General features: G+C 40.9%; 2 protein-coding genes, 1 long non-coding RNA gene and 1 pseudogene across 3 annotated transcripts in view; 1 reads left to right on the forward strand and 3 right to left on the reverse strand.

The window, feature by feature from the left end:
* LOC131327215 (disease resistance protein RPV1-like) overlaps nt 1-17,463 on the reverse strand; it is a 59,538-nt gene that overhangs the window by 10,840 nt on the left and 31,235 nt on the right. The window lies entirely within an intron of this gene.
* Nucleotides 2,888-5,066, reverse strand: LOC131327829 (disease resistance protein LAZ5-like). The gene is made up of 3 exons (XM_058360958.1): nt 4,662-5,066; nt 3,664-4,572; nt 2,888-3,529 (listed from the first exon to the last, which is right to left on the reverse strand). The coding sequence occupies exons 1-3, from the start codon at nt 5,064-5,066 to the stop codon at nt 2,888-2,890; spliced, it is 1,956 nt and encodes a 651-aa protein (XP_058216941.1).
* Nucleotides 4,656-6,810, reverse strand: LOC131327221 (disease resistance protein RUN1-like; annotated as a pseudogene).
* Nucleotides 12,734-17,343, forward strand: LOC131327225 (uncharacterized). Its single transcript, XR_009200241.1, has 3 exons — nt 12,734-12,829; nt 15,667-16,325; nt 16,968-17,343. It is a non-coding gene; the product is annotated as an uncharacterized LOC131327225 (long non-coding RNA).

Here is a 17,463-nt window from a genome sequence, read left to right on the forward strand (position 1 = left end):
AATTTCGGTAGTTGGATTCAAATTTTCTAGGATCAAATCCGGATTTAATCCAAATTTGAGCAGAAGCCCTTCTCCACTCTCCCATCGGCCACCGCACATTGTTGTGACTTGTGAGGTTCATACACTTGGTTTTGCATCTGCACCGAATGCGGCGGTGGAGGACCGAAATTTTGCTAGAAATCTTGATAGCAATCAAGTCAGCTAATTTAATGTTTTGGCAGAGCCATCTTTTGGTGAACGCCAAAGCAAATTCGATCACAAAATTTGTAGTATCATGAAATCTTCAGTATCATATTCATTTTTTTTTTTTTAATTCAGTCAATTCATTCAACCCTGAAGGTGAAGATTACATCGCAAAGTATAGGAGTACACCAAACTACCTAAACCGGGACCCTAGGATACCCTGCAAAAAGCAAATCAACATGAGGTGCCGATATGAGAATCCCATCCCGGACAAGGCAGAGAGATCTCAAACAAAATCCCAATACAAACCATTACACAATAATAACATATGTAATCGAAACAATGAACAAAATACAAGCGTAAAGGAAAAACTACTCTCATGGGCAGGGTTCTTAATTATCTGCTTTGTGTTAGCCCTGCACTGTCTCCAGGGATGTGTAGAATACTTGAGAATTCCATCTTCCGTACGTATAGCCCCCAATGCTCGTTGTGAGTTTCATATGGGTGGAATGGAGAGAGATCTATCTATGAATCGATCTAGACTATCCTCTATCCGGATGGAAATGTCCCTATGATCTTTATATGTTTTGGCAGCGTCCGTTTTCGCTAGCAACTTCATCTGAATCAAAATCTGAATCGTCCACAATGATTGTCGGCTAAACTAGAGCGCAGAACCATTCCAGCAAGGAGAAACCTTCGAGGAGATTCCATGGCAAGCCTCCGCTAACCCCCAACAAGGGCACCATTGTTGCCACCACCGGAAAACCCCATAAACACCACCGTATCAACTGCCGATCACAGCAACCTTCAAATCCGACCAAACACCAATCCTACTAAGAATTTACTGCCCACCACCCACGAACCACCGGATCTGGGGGAGACCCAGACCGGTACAAGCCGGATCTAGGGGAGACCTAGACCGGAGAAACCCGAACACCTGCCGGTGAGAACGAAAAAGAAGCAGAAAAAGAAACCCTCACCCACCCTTGTAGATTATTGCCGCCCAAATCCACCACCAGCCAAGGATAAACCAGATCTGAGAGGACAAGGAGGAGCCAGACCAAACCGGCCAACCAACCCACGGCCGGTAACCAGCACGCCGGACAAACTCACTTGACAGCCAGATTGGAATCCAAAACGGACGAGAACAGGGAAGGGGGAAGGAGAGGAAGGAAGGGGGGGGGGGGTTGGGGGTGGTGTGTGGTTCCGCCTCCCCCCGGCAAACCTAGCCGCCTCTGTTTTTAGAGAGAAGCAGGAGGAGTTTTTTAGAAACAGAGTATCGATCCGTAAAGCTGGATAAATGAGAGAGTATCATATTCATTACACAAGAGCAAATGAGAAGTAAAAGATACTGTACTAAATATCGTTGATACAAACTGTTGAAGGTTAACAAATCAACGGCCAAGGTGTTGAGAAACATAAAATGGATCCCCCATCATAATTCTTGAAGCCCAACATTCCAAATTAGGATCAAAATCGTAAGGAGTGGCAGGGATCCAAGGTGGAGGGTACAGAAGCTGACAATACTCGCATTCATCAAGATGTTTGCCGAATTGGTACAATGTTGTCCCCGGCTGATGTGCAGAAACAATTCCTGGAACGATATTTCCAAATTGATAGAGTTGATGGGGTGTTTCCAAGTTGGACATACTTTCGGATTATAAAATCTGAACTTTGTAGATACTTCCCGCACATAGATTAAAAATCCTTCGGATATATAAATTTGAAAATATGTGCAAATACGAAAATATGTCCAATTTTTGGATATATAAATCCGACAATGTCGGGACAGGCTTGAATGCTAGTGCTGGTCGTGTGTTGCCAACGGTATGTGATGGGAATGGGTGGTGGAGAGGAGAGAAAGGGAGTGACGAGAGGGGTGATGGAGTTTGCTGGTGGTGAGTGGTGGTGGAGCTCGATGGTGGTGGTGGGTATGATGGAGCTCGGTGGTGGTGGTGATGGAGCCCGCTGGTAGTAGAGATGTTGGAAAAAATATGCAGAATTTCCTACAAATAAATCACGAAGGAAACAATGTAACAGCAACGAACTAAAATCTGAAATGCGGAAATCACAAACCAAACGAACACAAGATTTTACGTGGTTCCCTCAAAGTGTGAAGTACGTCTACGGGACCGGAGTCCGATTCTACTATCAACAAAGGTTCTTACAAATGGGTTTGCAAAGAAATACAAGATCTCACAAACACCGTAAGGTGTATCTAACAATCACTAATATAAAGAGGAAAGACCTCACCAAATAGATGAACAAAACCGCAGCTGAAAAGGAGAGCCGGAAACAGAGCACAAATCAGCCTCAAATGTTGATGAAGATGATGCTTCAAGAGAAAGAGAGAATGGCTGCCCCAATTGGTTCTCTTACCCACCGAAACACTCACACACAGTGCGCTAAAGTTTTTTCCTTTTTCTTTCCAAAGGCTACTAACTTTTCTGATAATGTTTTTCCCCAAATTAAAACAGACGAAAACCAAATTAGCTTCCAGGAGAAGCTTTTCTCATCCCAACAAATCATGTGCCAAACATGTGCTCCAAATGTGTAGAATGTTCCACCAAAACTAGCCCACACAAATATAACTCTTTTGGGCCAAACACAATTATTATTGGGCTAGCAAATGAGAAGTAAAAAACACTTTTTCCCAATTAACTATACTAAATATCGCTGATACAAACTGTTGAAGCTGAATAAATCAACGCCCATGGTCTTGAGAAACATAAAATGGTTTTGCCATCGTAAGTCTTGAAGCCAGACTTTCCACAGTATAATCATAATCGTAAGGAGCAGGGATCCAAGGCGGAGGGTACAGATGCTCACAATACTTGCAACCGTGATGACGGCCGAGTTGGTACAATTTTGTGCTCGGCTGATGTGAAGAAACATTTCCTGGAACGATATTTCCTGGTATTTTATCTTCAAAGGCTGATTGGGAGCTCATCTCTTCTTGTTCCTGCTTGCATATAAAGCGGACTCCAACCTCCTTTAATTTACCTCCGGACACTAAAATATTGACTTCATCTCCGCCTTCCAAATGATTTCCAAACTTCCAATAACTTAACCACATCATATCTTCACCATCTTCTGCAATTCCAAAGACATATGGGCGATGGCACCAAACCAAGCCCTTCGTCCTATTACTTATGACAGTATGTGGTTCATATTCTTGTGGATTAGAGTGCTCAAAAATTGAACACACATTCAAGCCTCGGATCCTCAAATTAAGATATGAAGGCACAATAAAATCAATTGAGAATCCTAGATTCTTAAAACTGAAGCAGGGTGGAACTTTGCTACCAGAAATATAAGCGTAGATCATATATGGCTCATAACATACCTGTATCATGAAAAGAAAATCTAAGCATCTTAGAGAGAGAGAGAGAGAGAGAGAGAGAGAGAGAGAGAGAGAGAGAGAGAGAGAGAGAGAGAGAGAGAGAGAGAGAGAGAGAGAGAGAGAGAGAGAGAGAGCACCTGGAGGGGAAACCCCATTTGTTGCACGCCAAACCATGATGATGTTAGCTTTACAGTTACGTTTCTCATGGATTGCAAGTTCGACAAGCCCAAATTGTTAACAATCTCAGCTTCAACGTTTTCTATGGATTCTAATTTGAATGAGCTCAAAGTCTCCGGATGGATGCATGTGTCCGCATGACAAGTGGTTGTTGGACGGTGCAAGATTTGAAATGTTACTTCCCCCAGCAATCTATTAGCTCCACAACGCAAATAACATATTTGCAGGACCCCATCAAGTTTGCGCAGCCTTTGGCAATGATTTATATATAAGCACTCGAGGTTCGGAAGACCTTTGATGAAATCAGGGAGGCGACGAAAGCAATTAAACGATAGATCTAGTTTCGTCAGTGAGAATAGGTTTCTAAGGTCTCCAGGGAAATCACCCTCTGAAAGATTACAGTTCGCCAGACTTAATTCTACCAAGGACCATGGTAAAGAAAGCCGTGAAATCTCCGGACTTTTTCTTGGATCCAACCACCAAGACCAGATGAAAGATTGCACTGCGTTCACCTGCCCATTGGTAGGGAGAGATTGATTCAAAGCAATTCCATCTACCTTGAGCATAGTTAGAGACTCCATATTCCCCATGTTTGTCGGCAATCTGTCGAGATTTGAGCAACCGGAGATGACAAGTGTTTCCAAATGTTTTAGCATACAAATGCTTCTCGGAAGATTCCTCAAATTTTTGCAGTCTTCCAAATTTAAGAAAACAAGTCTTTCAAGGTGTCCAATGGATTCATGAACCTCAACCAAACTTGTACAATTTTTAAGCGCCAGCCTCTCAAGATTGGGGAGTTCTAAAAAGTTGAGAGTTTTCGCAAGGTTATATGAATGACTTAGATTGAGGATTTTTAACAACCACAGAAACTGCAAAAGAAAGGGGAAAAAAATGGGTATCATAGCCTTTAGGTCACTTTTCGAAGAAATTTTGAAGGAAGAAAAATGTAGTAACATACCTTGGTTCCTTCCCATACATTTTTTAACTGGCTATATTGCATGTCAAGAGCAACCAAGCTCTCCAAAGGGAAATCACCAGATATGGACTCAAGTGGGAATCCCCGCCAGCACAACCATCTTAATCCTTTGGGAAACTTTTTATAGGACCCACTAATATGTACACCATTGAGCTGCAGAACTTTTAGCTTGTTCATCCTTGCAAATGCATCAGCTTCCAAAGCCACTCGATTTGAATTTTCTGAATTTGTGGGCTTGAGGTTAGAGGAGAAGATACTGAAACCATATCTTTTAAGGGAACCACCCAAATTTGACAATAAGGGCTTCCCAAGGTACTCTTCATAGCGACGTTTTCTATTATCACCAAAAACCGTACACGTATATCCTTCCTCTTTGAAAAGACACATATCGAGTTTGAGGCCTTCTATTTCATTTGTGCCCTAACATAAGAATGAGAAAAAGAAAAAGAAAAGGAAGCTTAGGCAACAGGAACAATGATTAGTAAATAGAATCCTACCCAAATTCATACAAAAATACATAAAGGGCAAAGAATAATTCTTACGGTGTTTTCTTTCAAAACATTAAATGCATCCTTATGATTCCAGAGGATGCTACGTTTGCCTGGCTCCTTTGGTGACTCTTGGCGAACAATTTCTCTTCCCATTTGTTGAAGCAAATGATGCATTACCCGTGTATTACTTTCATCAATCGATATTAGGTATCTATCTACGAGGTTTTGAATCCCAACCACTGTGTAAAATTCACAACTGTTTAAGATTGTAACTGTAGAATCCTTATCCCTTCCGACAAAAAAACAGGCGAGATGGAGGAATAGACGTTTGTCGTGGTCATCTTGTAAAGAGTCATAGCTTATTCGGAGTTTTTCAAGGATTTGACCGTCAGGAATTGCTTTCAATTTTTCTAATTGACTTTTCCATACGTTTAAGCATTTCCCTGACAAAGAAGAACCAAGAACTTCAATTGCTAATGGAAGCCCTCCACAGTAGCTTACCACCCTTTTTGAGACCTCTCCATATCCATTGTTAGGAGAACATTTTCCAAAGGCATGCTAGCTAAAGAGCTCCAAGGATTCCTCGTTACTTAGATTTTCAACCCTATGCACCTTATAGAACTCAAAAGCCCCTAGTAACTGCTCAAACCTAGTGGTTATGATGATTTTACTTCCTGAAAAAAGCCAACGTTGCATTCCAAGTAGTGCATCTAATTGTTCACGTTTATCCACATCATCAATAACTACAAAAACTTTTTTGCAAATTATGGCATCTTCAATCATAGCAGTTCCTTCAGAAATACTATTTAGTTTTACTTTCCTTGTCTTCAAAATGTCTGAAACAAACTTTCTTTGTAAACGAAGTAAACCATCTTGTTGTCGTGAAGTTTCTCTTACATTCTCAAGAAAACTGCTACCTTCGAATCTCGAGAAGTTCAAATTATACAGAAGTTTTGCAGTGGTTGTCTTGCCTATTCCACCCATTCCACAAATTGCAACTATGCCAACATTGCTTGGCCCACCTTCTAGCCAAAGCTGAATGTTTTTGATCCGTGAATATATTCCAACCAAGTGGGGTGCAATGTTCAAGGTTGTGCATCTTAGCTTGTCTCCAACCACTTTTATAATTTTCTGGATAAACATTGCCTCGTGTCTGAAAAATGCGATGAAGATGAGACATAAAAAAACAAAAAGATTACATGATTGAATAGCACAAACCAAAAATTAAACATTTCACAAGAATAACTAACAAAAATGAGCACGTTATTGGCACTATTGCAAGAATGAGATGAGTATGAGGTGAAAAGCGATGCAAGTTATGCCCAGCTAAAGAAGCGAGTTACGAGGAAATTACCCATCAACTTGATTTTGTAAATTCATCCCGGCCACATCTGCAACTTCTCTAAGCGCAGCCCTCCATGTTCCCACCTTATCCTTCAATTTCTCTTTTGCCAGTTCATTTGTTTCTGATTTGAGCTTCTCTTCATGCCTTGTAAACACTTCTTCTGAAGTGCCGCTTTGCTTCCTCACTTCAGATAGTTCCACGCCATAGAAGACAGGTAGAACTAAGTGTCTAGAAGCCGCCCTGCATTTAAGTATCATCACAAGCTCTTCAAGGCACCAAGTTGACAAGACATAGTTCTCCGGCTTGGTCCAAAGCTGTGTAGAGGTGATCGGTGAAAGTCTTGCGAGTGTCCTCACCCTTGAAGCTCAAGAACACATGATAACTACATGGAGAAGCCGAAGAAGAAGCTTCTTGGGACTTCATAGCAGACATTGAACAAAGCACAAGAAAAGACTAAGGAATCAAGCACCAAGAGAGCACCGGTATCTGTCAAGACTCCAGACGCAATCCAATTTGTATTTAAGAAGAGAGATGCCAGCTTAACCAATGAGAGTCAACTTAAATCTAGTCATGAAAAGCTCTAGGACTGGAAGAACAGCATTCTCTAAAGATTTATTTATGGATTTTCCGCCAGGCTAGAAGCAACTAAACACAAATGGAACCAGTAATTCCGCAGTCGTTGCATCTACTGGGACGTCTGGCACTCGTCATTTGTATTCAGTTTCTCATCCTTGGAACAATATGAACCCTGGGGAAAAGAACTCAAGAAATCTCTGACAGAGCCTGCAACATCAAGGAAAATGTGGTCCAACTCTGTACAAGATGCTTGAAAGATCCTCTGCTTCCTCTCCCTCCATGTTGCAAAAGAAAAAACCAATCAATAGCCAAACCATTTTATATGGCACACAATTCACTAAGTTCATCACCATAAGTTATCTGTTTTTCCGAATAGAGGAGGAATAGGGGCATTCTAAAAACAAGTGGTCATCTACTCTCGTACCCCAGTTTTGAAGTTTATCAGTAGTACTCAGTCGATTCTGAATACGTACCATTCCCATCAACAAAAAACATGGTTCATATCCATGAAGGGAAAAAAAAAAAAACCCCATTTTCTGCAACAAAAACAAAACAGAAAAAAGACCCATGGGCTGTGATTTTTTAAGACCATCTTCCAAACTTCCCACCTGTTAAGAGAAATCAAAACGGATGACTACAACGTTGAACCAGATAGCAAGTTAATCCCTTGGTTTAAATCAGGCGTTCTATTCCCTTCTTTTTTTAGCCCGACGATCGGATGTTAGAGGTTAGTTGTTAGCGATTGCAACGGGGTTGAGCACCTCCTCCTTGAGGACTCGAAAACAAAACCTTGCGCTTATGGGAGAGAGAGCAGCAAACCAACCACACTAGGTGTGGTGTTCAGGCGTTCTATTTCACAAAGGTTAAATATCCCAAGAACCCAAATTTAATGCGGTGTTCAGGCGTTCTATTTCACAAAGGTTAAATATCCCAAGAACCCAAATTCCAAGCATTAAAGGTGAGTATCATTATTAAATCAGCAGAATGCCATGGAAATTATTGGAAAATTGAGAAAATATTAACTATTAGGAGTTTATTTATTAGTCTATCCATCATTCTCAATTACAAAACAAAAAAACAAAAAGCCCTAAAATGAGATTTGGGGGTTTTCCAAGAGATGATAACTACTGGGAAACATTGTTTGGCATTTTGTTTTCTTGAAGAGTGAAGTAGTTTCTAAACTCACCTTATGAGTTTGTTTACACCCATTTTTGGCCAAAATTCAGAAAATCAATTTATTGCTTAAAAGAAGGCCTTGAATGATGGTTTCAGGCCTTGAGAAGCCTTATAAATCGACCACCTGCAGAATTGGGCCTTTGGAAGAATTTAAAGTGGCCACAATTAGGCCAAATTAAGTTTGGAAAGGCAGGAGAGAGTTTGAAAATTGATTAGGCCACATTAATATTTGGAGCATGGCCTAATTAGTCAAGGCCCAAATTGATTTTTAGATCTAGGCCCATTTTCAAGCCTCGGCCCAACTAATCAAAGCCCGGACTAGTTTTTCAGGCCTATCTAGCCCAATAAGGCCAAGATTCGTTTTTCAGGTCTAGGCCCAGTTTTTCGGATTTATTTAGGCCTAAAACTGACCAAGTCAAGAAGGCCATAAGCTGCTTAGTCATGCTTGGTAAGCAAGTTGCTCACAAGCAGCTCAAAGATCTAGAAGCTTCTCCCTAGCAAGCTGCTCCAGCAGCTCAACCAGGCCTGCGTTTTTGGCCTTGGTGGGCCCCAATATCCCTTTTTTACAAGCATCCATGCAGGCAAGCAACTCAACCAGACCAAGGACACGTGGCAGCTATGCATGGAGACATCCCAAGCAGCTCAAAGGCCTAGAATGTTCTTGCTGGGCAGACCTAGGTAAGTTGCTTACAAGCAGCTCAAAGTCTGAGTGGACCCCATCCTTCAGCATAAAGCAAGACCAAGGACAGGTGGAGTACATGCAGCCCTTTGGAGCTGTTGGTAACTGATTCATGCAGACCTAAGCAAGCTGCTCACAAGCAGCTCACCCAGATCTGGCTGAGCCTTTGTTTCTCGATTCTTCTTCCATAAGGGGTCAAGATTAGAGGATTTAAGGGCCCATAAGGGATGCAAGGACCAATAAAATGGTGGGAAGGCCTGAAGAAGCCTTGGTCTTCAGCATTGGTGGGCCCAAAAGACGTCCAGTCAAGCAGTAGCTGCTCACAAGCAGCTCAAAGGCCTGGATGCTGAGGTTTCTTTTACTCTTTTACAAAGTTTTATGCAGAAAAGAAGGGCTTTTCAGGCCTTTACCATTTCCTTGGAGTAAAGGGCACATTTTTATCAAAGAATAGCCTCTCATTGGAGCATTTTGAAGCAGCTCAAAAGGGACACTTGGCAGCCATGCATGAAGGCCTATGGAAGCAGCTTGAATAGCTCAAGACCTAGAACATCTTCCTATAAATACCAGAGTTAAAGGCCTTGGCAAAGGTCCACGACCATCAAAGCCCATGGCTTATCCAAATTACATTTCAATTATCTTTTAACTATTTTTATCTTTCGGTCCCCGACCATCAAGCCCACGGCTTATGCATATTTATCTTTCAATTATCTTTAGTTTCCCGTTCAATCTAGCCAAGCCTAGATTTTATTTCATTTCCTTGTAATCAGACTTTATTAAACCGTTAATGAAGTCCTTTTATTTCTGTTTTAGGCCTTGCTATACCTTTCTTTCCATTTTTCACACGATTAGGAAATTTTAAGTCCTTAGCCCGCAAAGGCAAACCACGAACCTCCTCACGGTCTCCACCCTTAGGCCGTGCACTTTCGTCCAGTTAGAAGTTGGATTAAGGCTTCCAAGCCTTGATACGAATTTGGGCAGCAATCCTGCCCTGGCACGCCCGCATCAGGCCTAGGACTGCACTACTCGCTGTTCCTAGGCCAATTGTTACTTTTTGGAAACAAACAGAGTTAGACTCTGAGGTTAGAGTCGTTCGTTGATAGCAGAAGCCATGAATGGAGTGGACGTGAAAATAGAGAGAGAGAAGCTTGTGTGGAAGGTGAGGTGAGAGAGAACGAAGAGGGACGCAAAAAGTCTAGATAGAGTGAGAAATTTTTATGTCTCACGTGGTACCTGCTTGCACATTCGGGCCATCAAATTACACTTTTGAACGGCTCGGATTGAAACCCGCTCTCTCCTCTCACTCCAACACTTTCTCTCTTCTTTTTCTCTCTTCAAAGTTGAGCCGTCCAAATATACAATGGACGACTCGGATGCGCCAAGCGGCACCACATGTTACCCACCCGAAATTTTTTTCAAACGGAGAGCGTGTAGAGTAGAGGATGGCTGTCTTTTCAGTGGTGTCGCTATAGCCTGCAAGGTGTAGTAATTGTCTGCTTATAGGACGCTTCACTGAAAATTTCCACAGTGGGAGCCACATATTTGTATCCCCTTTGGTTTCTTGGTTGAAAAATTAATGAAAAGAAAAAGATGTGTGCTATGAAATCTTATTTGGCTGACCACATATTGTCCAACTTTGTGAGCTAAGGAGACAGGTGTAGGTGGAATAGTGAACCTTATAAATGAAGGTCTTGTGTCGTTTGCCTTTATATATTCAAGAAATTACTGGCCGGTCCAATTTATTTGTTGGGTTCCTTCCTAATCCCCTATTGTAGTGTGTATGTATCCCATGCAGCCCCTTTCTAAAAATGTTTTTACTAGTTTGCCCTCACCCCCTTGGTTTTGGTAGGTGACATGTCAGATTTGTACTAACACGTAACATTCTTCAATTAATAGCAGCAACAGAAGTCATTGGCTATTGGATCAAAAAAAAAATTCATTAGATATACGTTCAGTGGAACTCTTAGCCCTCCCTAGAGTTGGGAGTTGCAAAGAGGCAAAAGAACACCTGAAACTATTACATATTGGGTAATAAGATCCCACACAATGCAGCTTCATCTATTTAAGACCCACCGCAAAGGATGGCAGCTTAGCCTCATAGCAGATAAGGCCAAAATTGCCTCATAGCAGATAGCCTCATAGGAGATAATTGTACACTGTTGGTTATAGTTAAGATTAAAAAACCGTTACACCAAAACAAAAAACAAAAGAGACCATCCAAACACCAAAGCCTTGCTAGTGCTCTGTCTTAACGTCATTGAATCTGGCAAACTCAGAAAGAATAAAACAGAGTACTCTGTCTCACAAAGAAGCTGTTTTGCTACAAAGCCTTGCTGTCATAGAAAAACATGTCATACTCGCAAAAAAGAGCCGGATGATAAAACATAACGCTAAGAGTATCTATAGAGAAGTCCGTACACAAACACAGCCGATGTTGAACGTGTCCACACATCCTCAACATGATTGTCCGAAACGTCATTGCTTCACTTCTACATACCTATTTCGAGCATGCACATCACATGGTTACATTTGAGTACACATAATCTGAATTTTGAGTATGACAATAACCGTTCATGGAAAATGTTCAAACACTATAGACACCTTATTAGTCCACCGTTTTCTTCAACTTGTATTGATCAGTCTGAGCTTCAAGGCTTCTTGGTCCCAATCCTAAAAAAGAATAGTGATATGTTAATAGAAACCTAGTTAGTAGACCAAATTATTTGTTTATTTGATGATATATGGTAACTAAAAAAATAAAAAACATTTTTAATACCATGCAACCTATTGTACTTGGTATGATAAAGCACCCTATAGAAAACTTTAGGATAAACAATATTGGTAGTGGAATCTATTGCTTCTTCGGGGAGGACATTTATGCGGTCAAAAGGCGTGCACCTTGACAATGCCACATATAGTTACCCATGACTAAACACAGGTGTACGCAAATTGACCCCAACAAATTTAACAGATTGTCCTTGTGCTTTGTTAATAGTCATAGCATATGCCAAACGTACTGGAAATTGATGCATTGTCTTATGGAGAGGATAATCTAAAGATGACGGAGACAGAGATATTCTTGGTATGAAAGCCAAGTGGCCAAATTTATCGCCTGTTAAAATCTTAACTTCAACAATACGGGTGCCACATCCTCCAACCATCATCCTCATCCCATTACAAAATCCATCCTTTGGGGTTCTAAGCAAAATTATAGGACAACCCACTTTCAACTCTAGCTTAAAAGGTGGTAGCCCAGTAGGATCTAGTGAGTTTAGATACTCGTTGGGATACCGGTTAGTGATGCTTCTATCCATTCCGTCATCTTCAGACATCTTGTTGGCAGCAAGGTAAGTGTATCTGTTTCCTGGAAAAAAAATAGTTAGTGCAGTGCCATTTATAGCATTCACGTCATCATTTCGAGTAGAGAGAATTGTGCGTTCAGTTAAAAATGTTGGGGTTGATGCAGTTGCCACTCCTAGTTGGGGATAAACTGTCGACAATAATTCATTTAGATCTTGACATCTACCTATTGTTGTTGGAAGGTGTACCACTTCTTGAGGGTTTGTTCCAACCTAAAATACATTGAAGTGAAAATCAATAGTATGGACTTACCATTGCTACGGATGCAATTGACATTTTACTCGTCACGTATCACAATCCCAACATTTCTTTGTTGGGGAGGTCGAACTTGCGTAGTGTTGATAGAAAGACTTGAAAGATGTTGAACTTGCGTATGGTAAATAAAATAAATAAATATGCCATATACATTTTTTTGTAAGAACTCTATACAAATTCAAAGAATCATATCAATGCATTTTCCTTTCCCTTAACGCAAGTTGTTCCCTTGGCAGTACTTCGTGTACTTTTTTTTTCTCAGGCCATTGATGTAGAGACCCGTATTTTAGGCCTATTTTTTTATTTATATAATTGTACGGCTTGTCGAGATAAACGGTGTGGATATATGGAATGACGTATTTGTGGAAGGATATAAGGGTAAATGTGCGAAAGGTGCACGTGAGAGAGTGTGGTATGAAAAGTAGGAGAAAATTTCTCCTTGGTTTTCCAATAAAATTCCCAAAGGAATGCTTTCCTCTTTCTCATTTCTATCTCTTGGCTCTCTCTCTAACTCTCACATATCCCTCTCTCGGCTCTCCTCCACTCCCACTCAAAATCAACTCAAATCAACCTTCAATCATTCATCCCTACGCGTATTGTGGTTCGTATCTCGTGGGTCTTGCTCGGAGGAGGAGTATTCAGTTGTTTTTCGAAGTTTGGAGAGCTAGGGCTTGCTCAGCTTGCGTGGGTTTCGCTTCTCGACTTGAGGTAGGAAATTCTACCTCTCTTTATATGTTTTATGAGTGATTTGGTGCATGAATCGTGCTTGTAATATCGTGTTTAAGTTTGGATTGAAAATTCGTAGTTGCTGTTAGAATTGTCTGTTTTTCCTGGATTCCTACCGGTAGGCCCGTTCTTTCTACCGGTAGAACATTGTTACTTTACCAGAAAATCGATTCCCTACCGGTAGGAACTTTTCACCTACCGGTAGAACATTTGAGAAATTTCGTCAACCAGCTCAAACGTATAGCAGCAGCTCAAAAGCTGCTCAACGTACCTAACTTCTACCGGTAGGAATTCCTTGCCTACCAGTAGGTCAAGCACGAACTTGAATGTTGGCCTTTCTGTTTTGTAGGTCCGGTTGGAATTCCTTACCTACCGGTAGGTCAAGCACGAACTTGAATGTTGGCCTTTCTGTTTTGTAGGTCAAGCACGAACTTGAATGTTGGCCTTTAGGTCAAGCACGAACTTGAATGTTGGCCTTTCTGTTTTGTAGGTCAAGCACGAACTTGAATGTTGGCCTTTCTGTTTTCAAGTTCTACCGGTAGGACTTGCTTGCCTACCGGTAGGTTGCGTTTCTATTTTCAAGTTCTACCGGTAGGACTTGCTTGCCTACTGGTAGGTTCTATTTTCAAGTTCTACCGGTAGGACTTGCTTGCCTACCGGTAGGAGATCAGGAGTTTCAGCTGCTGTATCTTTCAGCTGCTTCCTTATATCCTTCAACTCCCATGTCGAAGCTTTTCATTGACTCTAATGAGTGTGTTTAAGCATTCTTCCAAGTGTTTTGGTGAGTATTACTCGTATCTCACTTAGAGTGGCATTCAATGGACTAGAGTGAACATGTCTAGGGATTCAATGAGTAGTATTGAAATCTGTTCTCTCTCCCGACTCGTAAAATTCTTATATTCCTTTAGTACATGCTTTTACGGACTCCGAGTATAGAAACTAGATAATCGGGCATCGTAGAGTCTAGTCGTGGATTAATATGTGGCTTGTAAAGGTACGGGAAATGTACTTAGAGGTACGGTGAGGACGTGTGAGATTATGGTGTACTTGAAGGAAAAGGGCGTGTATTAATTAATTAGTCAGAGTCTTGACATGGATGACAATTAGGAACGGTTTGAGATGTAATCAATGTGGTGGATTGGTAGATTGTTTAGAATGCTTGAAGTGAAAATCGATGTGAGAAAGAATTGTTTGAGATGATAAAATAACTTGTGTCCTCTCGACTCGTCAAGTCTTTTAATCCTTTTGACACTCTCTCTATGAGGTTCAAGTGTAGAAACTAATGGATAAAGTATGGTAGGATTATACGTACGGGTTTGATACGCTATGTCAGATGCGAATGGGTAAACTAGTGAAAAGGCATGAACATGTACATTTGTGGAGTCGCGTAATGATTAATTAAAATTCAGTGGTATAACCGTCAAAGGGATGATGAAATTGATTATGAAATGATGTCGATTGTGAAAAGTGTGAAAGGTGACCCAAGTGGTCGTTATTGAGGGAAAAGACTCGGGGTGACCCTACGCTTGAGGGAACTAGACCCGAGGTGACCCAACTGATTCATATTATTGGAGGAAAAGACTCGGGGTGACCCTACGCTCGAGGGAACTAGACCCGAGGTGACCCCAACTGATTATTATTGTTAAGGGAAAAGACTCGGGGTGACCCTGCGCTCGAGGGAACTAGACCCGAGGTGACCCTAGTGATGATTGATGGGAAATACCGGATTAAAAGAAAAGAAAGGTTTTGCAATAAAGGGATTTAATGAAGGTCAATGTGGACACGAGAAAGATTGTACTACCGTACAAAGAAGAATAAGATGTTTTGATTTGATTATAGACAAATGTGGAATGAAGTGAGCTTAATAACATAACTAGTTAAAGAAGTAAACGGCTAGTGACATTGATGTGAAGTCTAGGACTCTTAGGCGATAATTTGCAGCTTGTTGGTAGTCACTTGTACTATAGGCGTATCTGTCCATACTCATTCATTCTCGGTGTATGATTCATTCAAACTACATATAGCTTGAGCTTAGAATTCTCTACTGGGCTAGTGTAGCTCAACCAAATCTTTCTTTTCAGGTTCTGATCCCGGGCAATAGATTGCATGCATTGTGTGCTTGACAGTAAAAGACTTTTGGAAGCTGACATCACTGGTTATTTCGTCATCGTTGTGAAGATCTCTTTTTGTTAAAGATGGTTTTGTAAATAATTACTATTGAATTTTCTTTTGACTAAAGTTGTAAGTATCAAAACTTAAGGACTTGTGTGTAAATTAAACAGGTGGGAAACTCCTTTGGGTAACGTATATGATATGCGAGGTTTCTCTTTTATTGAAATGTATTACTTAATTATGTTGAAAATCGAGAGCGTGACAATTGAGCCGTCTTTTCGTAATACATGTAGGAGGCAGAAGGAAAAAAAACAAAAGACTATTCAAGATATTAGAATAAATCCAAAGTAAAAACGATACAGAAGACAAAAAGCATTCCAAATTTGAATTGAGAGGATTGCAAATGTTTGTTAAAAAGAAAGATAAAGGTGGGTTGGTTTTGTAGGTTTTACGGAGAGACCAATAGAGAACAAAATCTATTGGGTTTGGGTTTGATTAAACAATAGTGTTTCTTATTGTTTAAACAATTGAAGCATTAGCAATTCTCTCACTCATACCAAATTTGTTTCCAGTCCAAATTTCACAGATTCAACCAAATTATGAAGCCTCTCAAATGGCATGAATAAAGAAAACTAAAAGCCACCCAGGTAGATGTGTTTCTTTATTCCATTGAGGCATTCTTACAAACATCTTGAATGCAATTTTTAAAGTCTCGAATAAAGAAAAAAAACCTAAAAGCCAAAGGACTTTTAAGAAAACCCACCAAACTTTGAAGGCAAATGAAAATCATTTCCAGCAAAATAAAATCCCCAATTCAGCTGGTCTAACCTGAACCCTAGCTCAAAACTTCATTCTAACCGCCGACAAACCAACAAAAGGATCCGAATTTGCCTTAAAATCAACAATTTTAATTGATAACAAACAACGGGGTAAACGTAGCCAAAAGCACGTCCCCTGGGTTTCTAAGACCCAATTCGACTTTTCCTGCAATCAATTTTCCGAGATCAAGACATCGACTTAGTTCTTCCATTATCAAAGTTAGGGTTAGGGTTCTGTACAGGAAAGCCACATAGAGAAGAATTCTTTTTTTCGAGTAAAAACACCAAACTTTGAAGGCTCGCAAATGATAATCGTTTCCATTTTCCAGTAAAATAAAATCCCCCAATTCAGTAGTTTTAGCCTTAACCCTAGCTCGAAACTTCATTATAAAAGCAAACATATACAAACCTATAAACACACAGAAAACCAAAAAGGTTCCAAATTTGACATACCTGATAATCAACAGCAGGATAAACATAACCAAAAGCACTTCTTTGTCAGACTCGATTCTGGACCAAACTTGACCTTTTTCCCGATCCGTAGGTCTACTCAAGCACACAAATAATCGAACATTTTAGCCATTACACAGAAATGCAGTTCCATACAGATGATTGAGAGAGAGAGAGACATAAAACCTTTGCTCTGATCACTGATGAAAGGCCACCCACTCATCGAAATGCAGTTTCCTTTGCTGGTTTCCCACCACTGAATCACAAAACCAGGGAATTAGACAAATGAAATCAAACATGAAGCGAGAATTGAACTCCATAAATGATTATGAGAGAAAATCGTAGTACTTGCTCCATTTGGTGCACTCTGATTCACCATCGGAAATCCACACAGCAACACATATGGGCTTAAACGACAACTGCTGCTGAAGCAACAACCACTTGGCCACTACTGCTGCCGGAGAACTCTCTCCGCCGCTGCCTACTGATCATGACTGAAGTGGACGGATTGTCCGTTGTCGACGCAGAGAGGTCCCACGGGGACTTAAGGTTTGGTTGGGGGGAGAGAGAGGGAGTCGACAGAGGGAGGAGAGAGAGGGATGCGATGGTGCGGTGGGCCGATTGAAGAGAGAGAGAGAGAGAGAGAGAGAGAGAGAGAGAGGGAGGAGGAGATTGAGGGAGACAGTCGCTGGATTTGTCTGCGGCTAGGGTTCCCACTCAGCTGATTGATTTTCAAATCAAATCAAAATTTTACCAAAAATTCCATTTAGGATAGCCCTTGGATAGATTAGGTATTTAC

The sequence above is a fragment of the Rhododendron vialii genome, chromosome 5a, assembly GCF_030253575.1.
Source record: "Rhododendron vialii isolate Sample 1 chromosome 5a, ASM3025357v1".
NCBI lineage: Eukaryota > Viridiplantae > Streptophyta > Magnoliopsida > Ericales > Ericaceae > Rhododendron > Rhododendron vialii.